Source organism: Aspergillus piperis (genome assembly GCF_003184755.1).
Source record: "Aspergillus piperis CBS 112811 unplaced genomic scaffold BO85scaffold_11, whole genome shotgun sequence".
Taxonomy (NCBI): domain Eukaryota; kingdom Fungi; phylum Ascomycota; class Eurotiomycetes; order Eurotiales; family Aspergillaceae; genus Aspergillus; species Aspergillus piperis.
The window spans coordinates 650,404-668,526 of NW_020291601.1; the positions used below are offsets into that span (position 1 = coordinate 650,404).

Here is an 18,123-nt window from a genome sequence, read left to right on the forward strand (position 1 = left end):
GCAATCGCATTAGCCTCACACTATGTTCAGATGATGCTGTCTGACAGCTTCGCATCACGGAGAATATGTGAGCCAGGAAGCTTCCTGCCAAGATTGATCTTCATCATAGAGATACTCTACAGCCATATTTGCATGGCATCACCCATATGATGCATCCAAAGGGTCTGAGGGATCGGCGGGTTCCGCATACACGGCGATATCTCTCCGACGTCAGGCTCGTGCGGAGTGAGTTGCACGGGCCTCGCCATTACTTGAGCCTTTTCATGCAGGAGAGGACCACAGATTACTTCCTATATCAGATTTTCTTCATTTCCTCTTTGATTCCACGTCATCTCCACTTTTATACTCCAATACTTCTCCTGCTGAGGGCCCAGATTAGTCATCCTCTTCTTGGTGGGGTTGATCACCGACCGCCTTGGCTGCCGGCAGAAACAACTAAAATCATTATCTCCGCCTTATTAGACGCGTTGTTCCTGTAGCCTCGTCGCCTCGTTGTTGCGCGCTTCTCTGCGCGTGCCTTTGTTTTGAATTTCTGCTTATCTGGAAGCTATTCTTTCGCTCGCTCATCTTTTTTTACCCTTCAATTCAGCGATCATTTGTGTGGCTGGTGAAATAACCAAGCACCGGAGATGCCATATCCGCCCGGCCGTTTGGAGACTTTCTCAGGCACCGGAAATGGTTTTTTAAGAGTGCTGGAGTATTCTGGAAATCCCACCACCGCTGATATTTAAAGTCAGCTTGTCTGGCCCTTTGAAATGGAGCCTGGCGGAGACCCTCTCGATTGGACGGTCGATGAGGTGGTGCAATTCCTATGTCGGAATCCGCAGACACCATGGTCTCGGTCATCATCGCGTGCTCCACGACCGGACCCTGTCACATTTGAAGCTACGCTTCGGGAGAATGAAATTACCGGCGAGGTGCTGCTGCATGATGTAGACAAAGAGACTCTACGGGAAGACCTCGGCGTGAGAGCCCTTGGCCATCGTAGCTCTATACTCATGGCAATCCGCTATCTCCAGCGAAAGAGTCTCAAGTTCCAGGAATCCAGAAATTTAGGCGGTTTGTCTGAAGATCACGTCGACTATGCGAGCCCGGTTGTCCCTCGACTAGACAATCCAGTGTACCGTTTGCCCCCGTCCCAAAATGTGACACCACAACGAGAGCCTTATCAGAGTGCTCGTCTTCAGACTCCTTCATCCAAAGTCCCGCCGCAGGAGCCTTCCGGAGATCCCCCCAAAGCTGATTTTGAACGTAGAGCTGATCCTGTGGAGCATCGCAATCCAACCGAGGCTGCAAGCCGTCCTGCTACTGTTCAGCGAACTGCGGAAAACATCCCGTCAACTCCAGAACAACCACCTGAAAGACGCATTCGGCCTGGGGAGGATTTGATTGTCGATGCTCATGGCAAGAAACGAAGAAAGCTCAATCTTAGTGCCTTGGCTCAGGATGAGTCTGATCATAATGTTCCAAAACAGACAAGCAGACATAAAGGTCCCAAAGAGTGGTACATGGGTCCGGAAGAGATGAATGTTTCCGGGCTTTTCTATGCTTCTGACTCAGACTACGACCCAGAGGAGAGTGATAGGACCTTCTCAATGGTCGGCTCCAGACTTCCAGCTGGCCAGCGCATATTCGTGAACCAGAGACTTCTCTATTTCCTCAAGCAGCGGCCTGTCAAGTTAAGCTCCACCCAGTCAGCTTTGGTTCCCTGTCGAGACTTGACCAAGCAGAAGAGTAAACCGTCGAAAAAGGAAGTAGTCATAGGCTCTAGCAGCCCAAGGGCGTGCACCTTGTATACGGTGGATATTGGCAGAGTCACAGTCACCAAAGACGAACTACAGAAGTGGCCGCAATTGATTCAGTCGGAGAAGGCCGATAACAGAGGCGCAAAGGACCATGACCCCTTTGCCTACTTGTTACAAAAATACCCCGCACAGGACGATAATGATGATGGCCTTGATACCCTTCCGCTATATGGAGACTCGGGATCAGAGGGAGAGTTCGATGACGACACATGGCAGGAAATTGAGGATGAACGCCAGGAACCATTGCCGCGGCAAACAAGCCTTACATCTGCTGAAATCAAAGCTATCATTGCAAGTTGCATTTCAGAATATGAGAACAAGTGGCTGCAAGATGGAAAGAAAAAGGAAGAGCCAAAGGCACGAAGAATTTGGTTATCTTCCAGGAGAGGCAAAACCACTAATAAACAAATCAAGTCATTCACACGCGATATCAATCTTCTAGAACGACGTCTACGTGTATTCACGAAAGCGATAGAGGAAGGTGAATATGCATCCCGAAAAGAGCTACAAGTACAGTGCCGAAGCCTGGAGAACACCGTCATCAACATCCAGAAGCAGAAGTGGCTTATATCCGTTCTTGAACTCGAGAAGTGTCCTCCAAAGATGGCTTTCCCTGCGAGGCCTTTGCCTCCTAAACGGCAAAGCATTGACGCGGATGAAGAGTCACTCGGCTCGGAAACCGATAATGGCCCTTTTGATGACGACTCTCTTGAGGACTTCATTGAGGATGACGACTCTGTCGTCGATCGCGTCGAAGATGACGTTTATCGCCAAAGCCTTACCCCTTCGTCGGACGACGATGATATCATTAGTCCTTCTGGACGAAGGCGAAAGCTCAGGGCTAGGGCTCATCCTTTCGTCGTGTCCAGTTCTCCCTCTCCTCCGCCAATTCCTGAAGGGCCAATAGAAACTATTGATCTGACCGGCGATGATCCACTGTCTGAAGAGGATGACTTTACCGTCGAGACGCCCCCACTGAACCCAGCGCGACAGACGCCGCAATCTGAACGTGTCTTATCAAGAGACATATCTCCTGCACCAACGCTTCCTCCTAAAGTGTATGTCGAGATACCGAGTGTCGAGATACCGAAGACCGAAATACCGTCACCATCGGAACAAGACGGCACCGCACAATCTGCAAATTCCGCGAGCCCTCAAAGAGATAAAGTAGTGGACCTACCCGAGATCAACGATTTTGACAAACTCAAAGGTATCGCTTGGAGGCTCCTGGAAGAGCGTCATGACCGTTGCAGACTCCTGGCAAAGTTGATAGCATCACTGGCAGATGAAGAACGACAGAGATTGACTAGGATGGTTCCGACATATGACGTAGAACGCCTGCAACACCTCACAAACAATGCTGTGAACAGACTGTATAGAGGCAAGGACACATTGCCTCATTCGAAACCTGATGAGGCTACTTTTGTCTTGCGCGTGGCATCACTCTTTATTTCATGGATAAATTGCGCTCATTATCTCGTGAAGGGCTTCCCAAAAGCCCATGTTTGGGAGGCAAAAATGCGTGTCACGGATTTTCCCGGGTTTTACAAGGAACTCTCCTGCCGCCTGGATGCGTATCAAACCTGGGATTTAAACCGGCAACAGACCGCCATGGCTGTTTTTGACTCACCCCACAAGAAAAGGAAACGTGAAGTGAAGGAGAGCCAAGCCGCAAAAATGAATCAAGAAAACGCCAAACTTCGAGTTGCTATGCAAGAGAGGTTGAGGCAGAAGCTTGAACGCAAATTGGAAAGCATGGGTGTCAGTAATACTGATGCCACTCGCCAGGCTGTCAGCTTTGGTGATCCTGTCATCTACTTGGACCCTCATATCGGACAGCGTGTCAAACCTCATCAACTGCATGGCATCCAATTTATGTGGCGAGAGCTGACTGAGGATGGTGGAAAACATCAGGGCTGTCTGCTAGCTCATACAATGGGCTTGGGTAAAACGATGCAGGTCATCTCCCTCCTTGTGACTATAGCTAATGCAGCTGCTTCTGAGAACCCTTGGATAAGGAAGCAAATTCCAGATGACCTCCTTCGATCCCAGACCCTTATTCTGTGTCCGTCGTCGCTGATCGAGAACTGGTACGAAGAGTTCATCATGTGGACACCTAAAGATTCGGCCATCGGGCCTGTGAATAGAATCACCAGCTCGGCTTCTCTGTCGGAAAGACTGGATACTGTGGCCTCTTGGAATGAAGAAGGCGGAGTACTTCTTATCAGCTACGACATATTTCGGACATGGATTCATAATAAAGAAACAAGCAAGAGAGGCCAACCTCTTACGGAAGAGCAGCACGAGAACATCAAGAAGTGGCTTCTAGAAGGGGCCAACATCATTGTTGCCGATGAAGCTCATAAAATGAAGAATCCCGTTTCTGGAATTACTCTTGCGGCCATGCAGTTCCGCTCTCAAAGTCGCATTGCATTGACGGGCTCTCCTCTTGCCAATAACCTTGTGGATTACTTTACTATGGTCAACTGGATTGCAAAAGGCTATCTGGGAGAATTTACAGAGTTCAAGGCTAACTTTGTAGAACCTATCGAGGAGGGGCTGTACGTGGACAGCACACATAGCGAGCGGCGGCGGTCTCTTGTGAAGCTTCAGGTCCTGAACAAGATCCTTGAACCAAAGATCAACCGAGCTGATATCTCTGTCCTCGAGGGCAGCATGCCTCCCAAAGTCGAATTTGTTATCACTGTTCCGTTAACGGCTGTGCAAAAGTCTGCATACGATCTATACGTGCAGTCAGTTCTAGAGGGCAGCGAAGACGTTAGCAGGATGAAGCTACTGTCTTGGCTTGCCGTTCTGGGTCTCTGCTGCAATCACCCGGCTTGCTTCAGAGATAAGCTACTCAGCAGAGCCAGCGAGGCTCAGAAGCTCGATAAATTGCTAGACGGCGCCGCAATCGAACCAGCCCCGGGTGACGAGCCTATCACGCAGCTGGGTCTGGACGTTGAAACTCTCGTGTCAAAACAAGAGCAGCTCTTCTCTACTGTTCCTGACATGGGCGCCGCAACACTATCCTGTCGAGCCGAAATTCTGAACCGGATCATCGCAGAGTCTGTCCGGGCTGAAGATAAGGTGCTTGTATTTTCCCATAGCATACCTACACTCAACTACGTCGAGAACGATATCCTCAAGGCGTCTAATTGGAAATATTGCCGTCTAGACGGAAGCACTCCAATCGCCAACCGACAACATGCCACCAAGCTATTCAATCAAGGGTCTGCAGAGGACGTATACCTGATCTCCACCCGTGCTGGCGGCCTCGGCCTAAACATCTTCGGTGCCAACCGTGTCATCATCTTCGACTTCACATTCAATCCCGTCTGGGAGGAACAAGCCGTCGGACGTGCCTACCGCTTAGGCCAGAAGAAGCCCGTCTTCGTCTACCGATTCATCGCAGGCGGAACTTTCGAAGAAGTCATGTACAACAAAGCCGTCTTCAAAACCCAACTTGCCTTCCGTGTCGTCGACAAGAAAAACCCAATCCGCTTAGCCACCAGGTCCCTTGGAGAGTACCTCTTCCCGGCGAAGCAAACACCCCAGCAAGACGTGACGGAGTGTCTCGGAAAAGACCCAGAAGTCCTCGACAGAATCATCCGCGCGGACGCTCAATCCGATGAAAACCAAAGACTAATTCGCAAGATCAAACTCACAGAGCTGTTCCAAAAAGACGACAACGACAAGTTAACCGAGGACGAGAAGAATGCTGCTCAGCAGCAACTCGATGACGAGCGGCTAAAGCGCACCAATTACGAAGCTTATCAAAAGATGATCATCGAAAGACAAAGAATTGTCTTAGCACAGGGATCCGGGCCTTATGGCCTACCTCCACAAATGCATTTCAGCCCACTACCGTCCCAACATCCTCCACAACCATTCACCCCTCAGCCATCGGCACCTGCACCTCAGCCCATCATCCCAGCAAGTGCACACAATGTCGGCCCTCCAGCTCTGGCTCCAGATACGAGCATCACGCAACAAGCTCCACAGACACCTGTTGCGATCCCCGGCCTAACGATGACCAGTCCTGACCAATCTCATGCTCACCCACATCCTCTAAGCACTCCAGTGACGCCTGGAAATAACACTCATTCCAACACCTCTGCGACAGCTACATCAGCACAACCTACTTACGGCGGCAGCGGCAGCAGTACTACCGAGAACTCAAGCGCAATAAGAGATCACTCAGAGCCACCGCAAGATTTGCAGGACCAGAATAAGCCGAGCTGCAGGCCTCAGTGAGGATTTTCCTACTACTATTCGTTGCACATAATATCAATCCTACACTCCGACTCGCAGCAGAAGACTACTATTCCTCATTAAAGTACATACCTTACACATCCCCGTGTAATATCCTCTTCGATAAGAGAAGGATATCATATCTCCATTCCTTGTCCTTATTTAGCGTTCCCTTCAAGATTGTATTGTATTAGCGAATTGCACCTTAATGCTGCTGCGGCGGCGGCGGCGGCGGCAGCGGCGCGCTCACTTTTCAACTACTTCTTTTTCTATCTGTATCTTTTGACCTTACTTGCATCGGTCTTTTTGTTTTGCGCATAGATTTTAATGAGAATGATGAATATGGACTATGATGCTACTAGTAGTACATTTGGTGAGGATTCTACGTGAGAATAAGTGTCATGAAAGTGAATAAGGATATGAAGAGAGTCAATGCCGGAAGGGAGAATAAACAATTATCACCACACAGGAACCGATTGCAAAGCTGGAAACAAGAAAATCAAACCATAAATCCCTTAGCCCACTGAAAATATTATTTTGCACAGCTGAAACTACTATGAAAGAATTCTACTTCAACAACTTCTCCAAATCCGCCACCCTCGTCGCTCTATCATCGACCTTCTTCCTCGTCGCCGTCTCCCTGAACGCCTCGAGCATCAGCTTCCGCTTATTCTCCTGAATAGCTAGTACGCGATCCTCGATACTATCCTCCATGACGAGTCGCCAGACGGTGGTTTCACGGGTCTGACCGAGTCGGTATACACGGTCGACGGCTTGGTCTTCGATAGCGGGAGCCCACCAGCTATCGCAGAGAATGGCTTGGTTAGCTGCTACGAGGTTTAATCCGACGCTGCAGACGCTCAGACTGGCGAGGAGGACAGTGCAGGATGGGTCGGTGGAGAAGCGCAGGGTTGAGTTATCACGGCTGATGGAGGACATTTTGCCGTCGATGCGGGCGAAGCCGATGCCGTGGCGGAGCAGGTGAGGTTCGATGAGGTTGAGGAATGAGGTCCATTGGCTGAAGATAACGGTTTTGGTCCCGGATGCTTGACCCTGTGCTGTGAGGATTTTGATCAGGGCTTCGATCTTGCTGCTGGGATTGTCGGGGTCGGCGTCGACGGTGTCGGTGCTTTCGCCCATTTCGACGGCGGGAGAGACTAGGGTTGTGGTGTCTGGGATTTCGGCACGGCACATAGGGCATTTGTGTTGGCGTTCGATGACTTGTTCGATGCAGGATCGGTCGAAGGCGTGTGCGCAGGCGGTGATTACGGGTTGTTCGAGATTGTCGAGGCAGATGGGACAGGTGTCTTGGCTTTCGATGCGGATCTGGAGCATGTCTTGGAGGGCTTTGATGTTTTCTGGGGTTAGGGGGACGACTTTGTTGTTTTCGAGAAGGTTGGCGAGCTTGTCGAGTCGGTTCTTGCAGAGAGCCCAGTGGTTGCAGACTTGTCGGAGACGCAGGATTACTTCGAGGAGGTGAGAGTAGTTGGTGCTGGTTTTATCTTTGGATTTGAAGTCCAGGAGCATGCCCTTGGCCTCGGATCTGCTGGTGTTAGATGTATATCAAGGAAGGTGGTTGCAATACGTACTGGAACATGTCGTATTTCTCTTGCTCGTGGGGGTGGAACTTGATGCGCAGGATGCGGGATGTGAGGGGTGGCAAACGCAGGTTCACAAAGTTCATGTCCTTCCTGCGGCGTAGGCAGATAGTTGTCATCAAGGCTTGCAGTAGAAGTCGGGAATCGGGGTCCCCGGACAACAGAGGTCGTATCAGGACACTGTTGAAGACGGCCAGATCTTCAAGGCCACCAGTTAGTCTCAGATAGCGCACCTGGGAGTAGAGGTCCTTGAGTGTGTTGACAATGGGCGTTCCTGTAAGAGTCCATCGTGAACCCGCCCTCAGGTTACAAGCCGCCAGGGCACCCTTGGACCGTGGGTTGCGAATGGTATGTCCTTCGTCGAGGACGACACGGCGCCAATGAAGGGAGAAGAGGCCTTTCTTCGGTGGTGCTTTGGCATTCGGGCTGTACTCCATTGCCAGGGCACCATAGCTTGTAACAACCACATCATACTGGTCAAGGTTGCTTGCTTCCTTCTTCCCCTGTCCGTGGTATATCAGCACCTTCGGAGCTTTGTCGCTATGAGTATGAACAAGCGCCTGGTTTCGCCAATTGCTCATCACACCCACTGGAGCCACAATCAGCGTGGTCCTGGAGGACTCCGGAGTCTTGGGCTGAGAATTGACCAGTATCAGTGAAAGGATCTGGATAGTTTTGCCCAGACCCATATCATCGGCCAGTATACCACCGCTCGCAAGAGGCGGAGCCTGCGTCATAGAGTAATTAGTAGCAATATTGGTGTACTTGTTCCCATTTTTCTTCCAGAGCTGCACGACATCACCTCCATCGCCAGGAAGACCCGGATTCTCTTTAGCAATCATCCAAGCAAGCCCTTGACGCTGATACGGAAGAAGCTCTGTGGCCAGAGCAGCCGGAGACTCTGCCATCGGCATATTCTCCAAGTCAGATTCCTTCATGCCAAAGTCCTCTGCGACATGGCCGATATCGCGTGGATTGAAAGTGCTGCTCTGGCCGATAAGTTCCTCCAGGTTCTCGCCTTCAACGAGCCCTTCCCCAGTGAAGAGATTCGAATACCCTAGCACATTCTCTCCCTGGAACTGCTTCCCTTTGCCTTTAGCAAGCGACCTCGCCAACTTGGCCGCCTCCTTCCTCGCCTTCTCCCGCTCCTTCTCCAATTTCTTCTCATTGCGCTCATTCCGCTTGAACCCTCCGAGAGGCAGATTATCCATCTCCATCCGACTCTTCAGCGCCTGTCTCGCCTCTGGCTGACTAGTCCCGAACAACTTCAGAACAATAGGACAATCAAAAGCGCCAATCACACCAGTCAAAACACCATCAACGACAAGAGATCTATCATCCTACACCACCCCAAGGCAGAAACCGCACCATCAAACTTAGCCCCAAATAACTTCAAACTACACAATACAATCTAACATAAAACTACTTACCAAGTACTTCGCCAGCTTCGCCGCCACCGTGCGCGGAATATGGCCAATCTGCTGCCCCATGACATTATCCACGCGGATCGCATTCGAATCATAGGGATTCCCGGGGTCGCGCACAACGCGAACATGTTCCCCGATCGTAGCATGTCCGCGATAGTACCGCACGCCGACAATCTTGGCCTTCAGGTCCCCATAATGAATGTACGTGGACACATCATCACCAGCATCTTGGCTTCCTTGGATGAGATCTGTTGCGTGGGCGTCGTCTTCGTCCTCGCCTGATTGGCTGAGCGGCACGAAGGACGTGTCTTGGCCGAAGCGTTGGCCGCTGGTGGTGCGTGGAGTGGGATGGTGTCGCGTGTTGTTGACGGCTTCATCGGTGGTGAGATCTACCTGCTCGAAGGAGCGTTTCCCTGGGGTGCGACCCATGATGGGAATGGTGGTGGCGGAGATGAAGGGAGGGAATGACGAAAGTTGATAGATAGAATCGGGGATGTCACTGATAAGTTTACTCGATAAGAAGTGTGGAAACGCGCTAAATCGCGGCCCCATGTGTCTTAAGGTGGATACTACTCTATACTTTAAATGACGGGCAGTTGCTTCATTCATTGCAGGACATTATTGAGAAGATCTATTCTATTCTCTGCTGTACCCCCTGGATTTCTGCAGCGTAAGTTTTAGTGCACATCTACCATTCTATATACGACAACGCTAGCCATGCAACTAACTGCACACTAATTTTAAGTCCCGATGCCAAGATGGTCTGAGGTTCAACACACACAATACATTTACAGGAGCGACTGTTTACTCTTTGAACGAGTCACGAGTGTTCACCCGATCAACGTCATACGGATTTCCCTCGTACACAGACTCTGCCTTTGCAGAGCCCGGTCGACGCGACCCTTGCGACGCTATCGAACGGGTCCGGGCGGCGTCTTCGGCTGTCACAGCAGGGAGATCACCGAGTCGCGACTTCTCCCCGAGTGTAGACGAAGAAGCCTGAACCGGCGATACTTCTGTCTCTTTCTCTTCGGTCTCTTTTTCTGTAATATCCTTCTCCGGCTCCGGCTGACGGTTGTCTCGCGTGCTTTGCTCCATCAGTCTCCTCATAAAGGCATCCGACTGTGCTGAAAATTTGCATCGGGTTCGAATCGCCGGGCCGTATTTGTAAAATAGGAAGGGAAAGGGGACACATGCCAGTGCCAGGAATGCGGGAATGCTGGAGGCCCAATGGACACCGAGGTTGTGGTACATGTAAGTCGTGAAGAGCGGAAAGACGGCGCCAAAGATTGACCGCAGAACGGAGTTGGCGGCCAACACCGAGGCGGCGAAGATGGTGTAGGCATCGATCAGGTAGTTCATCAAACTGAGGAATACCAGCACCATGCCGAACCCGAAAGGCACGCAGGCTGCGATACTCGCCATGAAGTGGATTGAAGGGTAATTTGTCCAGGCGAACCAGAAGAGACCCAAGGGAATCGTCACCGACGCCATCAGACACGGGGGGAGACGCGCTTCTGGGGGTGCAAATCCCTTGTGAGCTTCATCAGTTCTTTCGTACCGTTTGTTGTCCCAGATGCTATACCAAACTGCTATGTTCATGCCCACCATGACCCCCAAGAATGAGAGACCAGAGACACCCTGGTTCCAACCGCGCAGCTCCTCGTACACAATGGGGAATGCAGCAAACATCATGTACAACGTTCCATATATAATGGCCATGTAGACGGACAGTAGGAGGACGATCGGCTCACGGAATAGAAGAACCCACGGCCGCGACAGCGCTGTCTTGAAGACGGTGGAATAGGGGACCTTCCCCTTTTCTGCCTCGGTCTTACTTCGATGGATCTTCCCCGTCACTTTGGTCAGCTTTTTGGCGCGCTGCTGCAACAACACCGGGGCGTAGGTCTCCGGCACCACCAGGCTACCAATGATCCAGAGAAGACCGGAGAAAGCGGCCAGGAATCCCATCACCCACTTCCACCCCGCGTTCATCCCCAGGAAGCCTCCGCAAACTGGGCCAATGGTTGGACCCATAAACGGTGCCGCTGCGAAGATACTCATGGCCAAGCCTCGCTGCTTCGCGGGGAACAAGTCCGCCACCACTCCTCCGGCATTTGTCAAGGGCGACGATCCGAATGCGCCCGCGAAGAAGCGTAGGATGATGAGGGTCTCGATGTTCTTGGAGCCGGTGATGCCGGCATTGAATGCCGTGAGCCCACAATAGCTGACGAAGAACAGGTATTGCCGGCCCCAGAGCTCGCTCATGGGGGCCCAGAGTAGAGGGCCGATGGCGAAGCCCAACACGAAGAGCGAGATGCCGAGCGTGGCCACCTCAGTGCCCACATGAAAGCTTTCCATTATCTGCTCGACTCCTCCACTATAGGCCGACGAGACCAGGGACACGGCGAGCGTAGCCCAAGCCACAGTTATCGTATATAGCCATTTGCGCCACGCGGGAAAATTCATGGGATTTCGAGGATCGTTAGGAATCCAGGTGACGAGGTATGGGTCATCATCAGTGCCAGAGCCCTCCCACGGATAGTCGAGGATTTCTTGGGTGAGCACGCCTTGGTCGAGCAGTAGGCGCCAATAAGATATTCGGTTGGGCATGGCCGGCTCCCCGTCAGACGGGAGATTGTCACCAGCCATGCTTGGTGATTCTTTGCGTATGCAAGAAAATGGCAGCCAGTACACGGTGGATGAAGGACTCCACCCACAAAGAAACAGTTACTACTCGAGCAGGGAAAACTCGAGATTATTTATCTTGGGGGCCACCTGGGACCAACCCTGTATTCATGGCCACTGACTAGTGGGAAGAAGCAAACTGACCATGCGAATTACACCGAAGAGGCTAATCATCGAGGAGGATTCTGCAGCCTCTAATAACGAGGGAGCTGGCGATAGAGCAGCTGATCCCAGATTGCGCAAACCCAATAACCGACCCTGATATTAGGCTCCCCATACGGGCTATGGGCGAGCACGAGCGCCGTGCATCTTCCAATCATCATGCGGAGGTGAGCCCCAGATACTACTAATGGGGGAGCACCAGGTTCCAGTCGAGACGAGCATGACAACATTGAATGGACCGGCGAATTAGTGTGAACCGGGTTGTGTGAGATTCTTGTGCATAAGAGCTGGTCGCATAAAAGTTACTCAATCCGGCGATCGATTCCTGGTTTGGAGGCCCAAGCATGAATGGTTCAGGCATATGGTTGGTGGAATGGCCTTGGTGCACAAGGATGCACGCTCTTGAATGCATAAGACGGAGACGGAATACGAGAGGAACCGAAGCCACGCGAGAAGAGCGGCTTTAGCCGACCGATTATGTTGAACGGCTTTGTGTGTCTTGAAGGATGAAGCAATCTCCATCGTCCTGCCGATTTATGCTGATGAATCCATTCATGGGTAGTTAGCTTGAGGCCACTCTGACCAAGCATCTCGCTTATCTGTGCATTAGGTGAATAATGAAGGATAATGACGGATAATCTGGAGTGACGAGCCATGGAATGGTGAGATTAAAAGGAGGGTCCATGATCTCTCCATCTCGGTCTCTAGTCTCTACTAGTCTACCCCAGATGGGAGAGAGTCAGTCGGGGTCTCCGGCTCCAAACCGCGAGATCCACTCATTCGGTCATTGATTCATCAATTCTCTGGCTGAACTTTTTAGCTGTTTGCTCGACCGTTTCGGGATCTGGTTCCAAAGCAAAGGGATGCTTACTTCTTCTTCTGAAATCCCGCATAAAAGCGCTCAATAGTGCTTCCTGGCAATTGTGGATGACCTCCGTCTCCCTGCATTCTTGCACGGAACGTGAATTCCACCAGGCTTCACAACGGTAATGCTATATTTTCACTCGAAAAACGAGCATCTCTAACGAACGATCTTTAATTGGGTATCACACTGGGAATCTTCAGGCTTTTATAGTAGCAGGGTTTCTGAGTTGGACACCGCAATGCTTCCAACTGCACACTGGCATACCGCTATTGCTGTGCTCACACAGGCCAGATATATTCCGACCGGATACTCTCCAGGGATTTACTGGAACATGTTGCTGTTCCAGTTCCAGTATCGACGCCACAGCCAGGATCGACCCTTGGAATGGACTAATCTAATAATAACCAACTTCTCACAGGATCTTCCCGGCTTCGAAACCCCTGGGCAAGCAACGTGCGGTAATGTTACCGATCCGTTTTCTCTGTGTCCGAAGCAACGGTCGCACTCTAGAAAAGAAGCTCGAACTAACTACGCAGCAACTATTTATGCTTTGAACCATGGGTGGTCTTATATTTACCCCGACCCTAATAGTTCTGCAGATCGGAAATGTAAGATGTGAGAGCCTTTCTGAAACTCAACAAATGAACAACTCAGATGGAAAAAGCAAACGCGGCCAGGACCGGCCCGTGGCCAGCGTGGCGATCCCTTGCCTGGAAGCATCGCGATGACTTCGTCGCCACCCGATGGAGTATCCTAAGCAATCTGAGCTTCATGGTTTCTTCATAGACCACCTAATATTATTGCTATAGTTTTATCTCGTTTTATATCTCTTCTCTATTTTCTAGTCTAATCGCTAGATCCGGCCATCGGAAGGATGGCCGCCTCCCAACCACCTTTTTCATACCGCCGCCTCATCCACGACAATCAAGCTCAGTTCGAGTCACTCATCCAAAATGGCCAAGTGAAGCCCGTGTTATTGTGGCATCTGACACTGCCCCTTGTGCTGTCCATTCTAGCGCTCCTTGTTCCGCATGACAAAGGTGGCCGCTATGTTCGCCCCCTGATGCTGGCGTGCGTCATAGGCATCATCGGCAATGTTCTCCAGCATCGACGCATGCTCATGGGAGGTAATGGCTACATGGCCGGTCTTCTTCCCGTATGGAGCACCATCTGGGCCGCGACGATTCTTCTCTTCCGCAATGTTGAGCGCGACTTCAAACGCCTGGAGCGCCGTCCATTATCAAAATTATCTACCGCAGCTGTCCCAAATGGAGATGCGGCCAACAGTCATGCCAAAGAACCAAAATGCATAGAGACCACCAACGACAGCAGCACTGAATCTGTCGTATGGCAACCATACCCACGGAACCTCTCTCACCGTATCAACTGGGTCATAAGCGTGACCACCAGCATGCGCGGGCCCGAATGGAACTGGCGCATCTCCTCCATGGACGCCTTACCAGCCTCAATCCAGGCACAGCTCAACAACTCCTCCGAGCATCATGAAGAAAAAGCAAACAAAACCACCCCTCCAAAGCCCATTACCATGCGCGCTCACCTCCGCACCACACTCATCCTCTTCCTCCAATCCTACCTCCTCCTCGACCTAATCAAACTTCTCATGATCCGCGACCAATACTTCATGGGCAGCGTATCTCCTCCCGCACCACCCCCCTTCCCCTTCCACCACCTAACCCCCTACCCCCTCCTCATCCACATCTACCGCTGTTTAGTAACAGCCACCGGCGTCTTCGCCGCCCTCAACTACGTGACATGCCTAAACCCGCTCATCTTCGGCGGCCTTTCCCTCGCCTTCCCCAACGCCGCCAAATCCCTCACCTCCGTCCCCCTCTCCGCTCCCTACCTCTACCCCCCAACCTTCGGGCCCTTCCTCACCCCGATCCTCGACCACAGCCTCGCCGGCTGCTGGAGCCTCTGGTGGCACCAGCTCTTCCGGTACGGCTTCGTCTCCGCGGCCCACTGGCTCCTCTCTCTCCTCCCCTTCCGTCTATCATCTTCCCGCCCAGTCCGCCGTACACTCACTGCCCTCGTCGCCTTCTCTCTCAGCGGTCTCGTCCACGCCTCCGGCAGTTACGTCCAGACCCGCGAGACCTATCCCCTTGCGGGTCCCTTCCGCTTCTTCGTTCTCCAGGCGGTTGGGGTTCTCGTTCAGGGGTTGGTTTCTCCGCTATGGTTGTGGATGTCGCAGCCGGTGAGACGGACTTGTAATGCTCTGTTTGCGGTGACCTGGTTGTTTGGGACGGCGGGACCCTTGGTGGAGGATTTTTCGAGGGGTGGGTTGTGGCTTACGGAGCCGTTGCCGGTGAGTTTGTTGAGGGGATTGGGAATTGGTGTGCATGATGGGGATCAGGGGTGGTGGTGGTGGAGTGGGAAGTGGTTTGGGAGGTGGGATGGAGGGGAAGGGTTTTGGGATAGGGGAGTGAGGTTGTATTGATGTTCATCTGGTTGTCTTATCTTGGCGAGTTGGTTGGTATATACACTATATAGTCTTATGTAGAGTTAGAATAGACCTTAGATAGGGAGAGTATATGTCTATATAGAGCTTGGATATGGTTTGGATTCTGTTTTCGGTTACTATCTTGTCTGGAAAATGTGTACATGCAGCATGGAGCGGGCTAATGTGTTGGTAATGATAAACGAAATGATAATGGTATTTTAGGTCTAAACTTGGGACTCGGTATTTACTACTATTGTGTGAGGCAAAGGCTAGAAACAACTAGTAAATTAGGAAGTTACTATCTTCTGGGAGTGATCGTGCTTGTTGAACCTTCTAATAATCGCTATACTTTCAACTTTTCTATCGTATATAGTACATGCATACGCCCCTAATCATCCATCTACTCCTCATCCTCATCCTCATCCTCCGTATCCGGGTCGACATTCAAAGAGGGCATTTCATCATCACTCTCATCATCTGCTGCTGCCGCCGCAGCCAAGGCAGATGGCTTCGCAATAGAAGACTGAGCCGGCTTCGGCGTCTGCACCGGGGCCGGTCCAGCGATAGAAGACGTAGGGACAGAGATAGCGGCTGTGCCGGTGAATGTCGCTGGGGATGCTGCGTCCAGAGGAGGCTGGGTTACAGCAGCGGCCTTTGGTTCGAAGCGGGGCTTCTTGCTCTGCGAGCTGGGACTTGTCGTTGCGATTGTCGGTGCCGCAGGCTGTTCGACTTCATCGGCGTAGCTGCGCTTGCTTGGTGGGGAGGGGATATCCTTCTCCACGTCCATCATGTCGTCGTGTTGGAGGGTAGGGGTGGGAGTGGGCTTGAGGAACCCGGTTGATGTGGATGCAGGGACTGCGGTGATTGCCTCGTCTTCATCTTCGTCGTCGTCGTCTTCCATGGGCACGTAGCCGTTGGCTGTCAAGCCGGTCATCACCACAGGCATGCGCGGGCGGATGAGGCATTCCACTTCTGTTTCGGCGGGGTGGCTGCGCGCCAGGAAGGGGAGGATGCTGGTGCCGACGCCACGACCTTGCATGGCGGGGAAGGGGTTGAGGACGCTGGCTAGCATGGCGTTCTTGTCTGAGGTCAGGATGAGGGTGCGGTCGACTTCGGCGCGGAGGGCCGGGGACAGGAACTCGGATGGGGTGTGGGTCAGCGTGGCGGCGAGGAGCTCGGAAGCAGCGCGTGTGAGGTCGGGGAAGGACGAGGAGGAGCTGGTCTGGCGGACTTGTTTCAGGCCGGGGTTCAGGAAGGAATCGGCGTTGACGGTGGCTTGGCTGCTGGACTTGTTCTTCGACTTGGGGTCGGGCTTCTCGGTAGCTGCGTTCTGGTTGCCAGTGGGAGGGAGAAGGTCGTGGCAGCATTTGCGGATGATGAAGGCAATGGAAGACACGCTCTGCTTGGTCATGGAGGGACCGATGCGGGTGAGCAAGGCGCAGACCAGATCGTACACGGCGGTGCGGACGTCCCGGCTGAACTGCTCCGCGCGGAAAACCCACAGCGCCTGCTCCAGAATGGTTTGTGCGACGGGGATGGCGCTGGTTTCGAGGGCGTTGACCAGATCAAGGAGGAGCTTCATGCATGCGATGTGGATGCGAGGAAGTTCGGTGAGCAGCTGCTCGCGCTCCGCGCGGCCAATCTGGGGGTTGGCTTGGATGTCGCTGCTACCGGAGGGATACACCACCATGTTCAGTCGGGATGTCAGATCCAGAATCGCTCCCACCGGGATGGTCACGGTAGAAGCAGTAGCGGTGCCGACGAATTCAGAAAGCATGCGCAAAAGCACAACCAGTCGGTTGACACCGGAATTCAGACCCTGCCAGCCCTCAAGTCCCAGAGCGTCAGGGCCGTTGCCCACTTCCTGGCTGTAGTTCTGCGGTTGCGACATCTGTCGCAGGGACAGGTCGACAGATTCCCATTGTTCCACAACGGCCCTCAGAACGTAAGAAGACGCCGCGTGCACGGAGGTAATGGTCATGCGACAGGCGCTCTTCCATTCATCGCCGCCGGTGTTCTTCGGGGCGCAGTTGTGGAGGGAGATGAACAGTTGCTGAGCAATTTCCAAGACATGTTCCGGGAATGTGGGCGACGTGGATCCGATGATGACCTGAAGGAGACTGTGGATTTGCGCGGTGAACGGACGGAAGATAGTCGGGTGTCTTGCGATCAGCTCATTGACAGCTTGGAGGACAACTTCGACGAAGGGCGTGTTCGGCTTGAGTTTCCGGACGGGCTCAGAAGATGGCTTGACGGAAATCAGGTTCAGCGCCGAGGTAATGAAGCCTGGTAGAGCCGGAGTGGTGATCTCGCGAACGAGGGTCGGGTATTGGTAGGTCAGGTGGAAGATGCGAGTCAAGGTGATGATGCACATTTTCTTCGTAGAGATGGGGTCGGATTTCTATGCGCAACAATTTAGTAAGCATCTATCATGCAATATGTCTCCCATTGAGCATCTTACAGCCAAAATGCTGATCAGCCCCCGAACAAACGGTTCGCTCGAACGTAGAATCTCCCACTGGCCAGCCTCGACCAGCGCCTTCACAAGCACCACCGCGGTCCAGCGACCTTCATACGTGCGGTCCTGCAGCAGACTTCCCAAGCGAGTGATGAGCTTATGAATCTGAACGGCATTGTCCGAGTCCGTCTTGCCCGATTTCTGGCTTTGGGGAGTTGACAGCAACTCCCCGCAATTGCTGATGGAGGATGCGAGGCATGATGCGAGATGCGGTAGTTGCTTGACAGGCACGTTGGTCAACCGGTGGTTGACAGCATGGAGGGACATGGACATGTAGGCCATCTTCACGAGGGCAAAATTGCACAAGCGACCGCGGCGAAGCAATTGACGGGTCTGGCGCAAGATTGA

The 18,123-nt window shown here is 52.5% G+C and overlaps 5 protein-coding genes across 5 annotated transcripts; 2 read left to right on the top strand and 3 right to left on the bottom strand.

The window, feature by feature from the left end:
* Positions 1-755: 755 nt before the first annotated feature.
* Positions 756-6,391, top strand: BO85DRAFT_478610 (putative SNF2 family helicase/ATPase; the record flags this gene model as incomplete). The annotated part of the gene is made up of 1 exon (XM_025662906.1): positions 756-6,391. The coding sequence occupies one exon, from the start codon at positions 756-758 to the stop codon at positions 6,060-6,062; it is 5,307 nt and encodes a 1,768-aa protein (XP_025514750.1). The 3' UTR covers positions 6,063-6,391.
* A 66-nt stretch (positions 6,392-6,457) lies between these two features.
* BO85DRAFT_422803 (DEAD/DEAH box helicase) lies at positions 6,458-9,515 on the bottom strand (the record flags this gene model as incomplete). Its single annotated transcript, XM_025657988.1, has 3 exons — positions 6,458-7,602; positions 7,649-8,997; positions 9,088-9,515. Coding segments are annotated over 3 exons (2,753 nt in total), but the record flags the coding sequence as incomplete, so codon positions are not given.
* A 144-nt stretch (positions 9,516-9,659) lies between these two features.
* On the bottom strand, positions 9,660-12,047 carry BO85DRAFT_450223 (MFS transporter). The gene has a single exon (XM_025660329.1). It carries the CDS (start codon positions 11,734-11,736, stop codon positions 9,889-9,891), a length of 1,848 nt encoding a protein of 615 aa, XP_025514752.1. The 5' UTR covers positions 11,737-12,047; the 3' UTR covers positions 9,660-9,888.
* A 1,626-nt stretch (positions 12,048-13,673) lies between these two features.
* On the top strand, positions 13,674-15,028 carry BO85DRAFT_373859 (wax synthase family protein; the record flags this gene model as incomplete). Its single annotated transcript, XM_025656102.1, has 2 exons — positions 13,674-14,925; positions 14,973-15,028. 2 exons carry the CDS (start codon positions 13,674-13,676, stop codon positions 15,026-15,028), a joined length of 1,308 nt encoding a protein of 435 aa, XP_025514753.1.
* Positions 15,029-15,565: 537 nt separating this feature from the next.
* Positions 15,566-18,105, bottom strand: BO85DRAFT_520932 (uncharacterized protein). Its single transcript, XM_025665176.1, has 2 exons — positions 17,719-18,105; positions 15,566-17,658 (listed from the first exon to the last, which is right to left on the bottom strand). Exons 1-2 carry the CDS (start codon positions 18,055-18,057, stop codon positions 15,658-15,660), a joined length of 2,340 nt encoding a protein of 779 aa, XP_025514754.1. The 5' UTR covers positions 18,058-18,105; the 3' UTR covers positions 15,566-15,657.
* Positions 18,106-18,123: the final 18 nt, after the last annotated feature.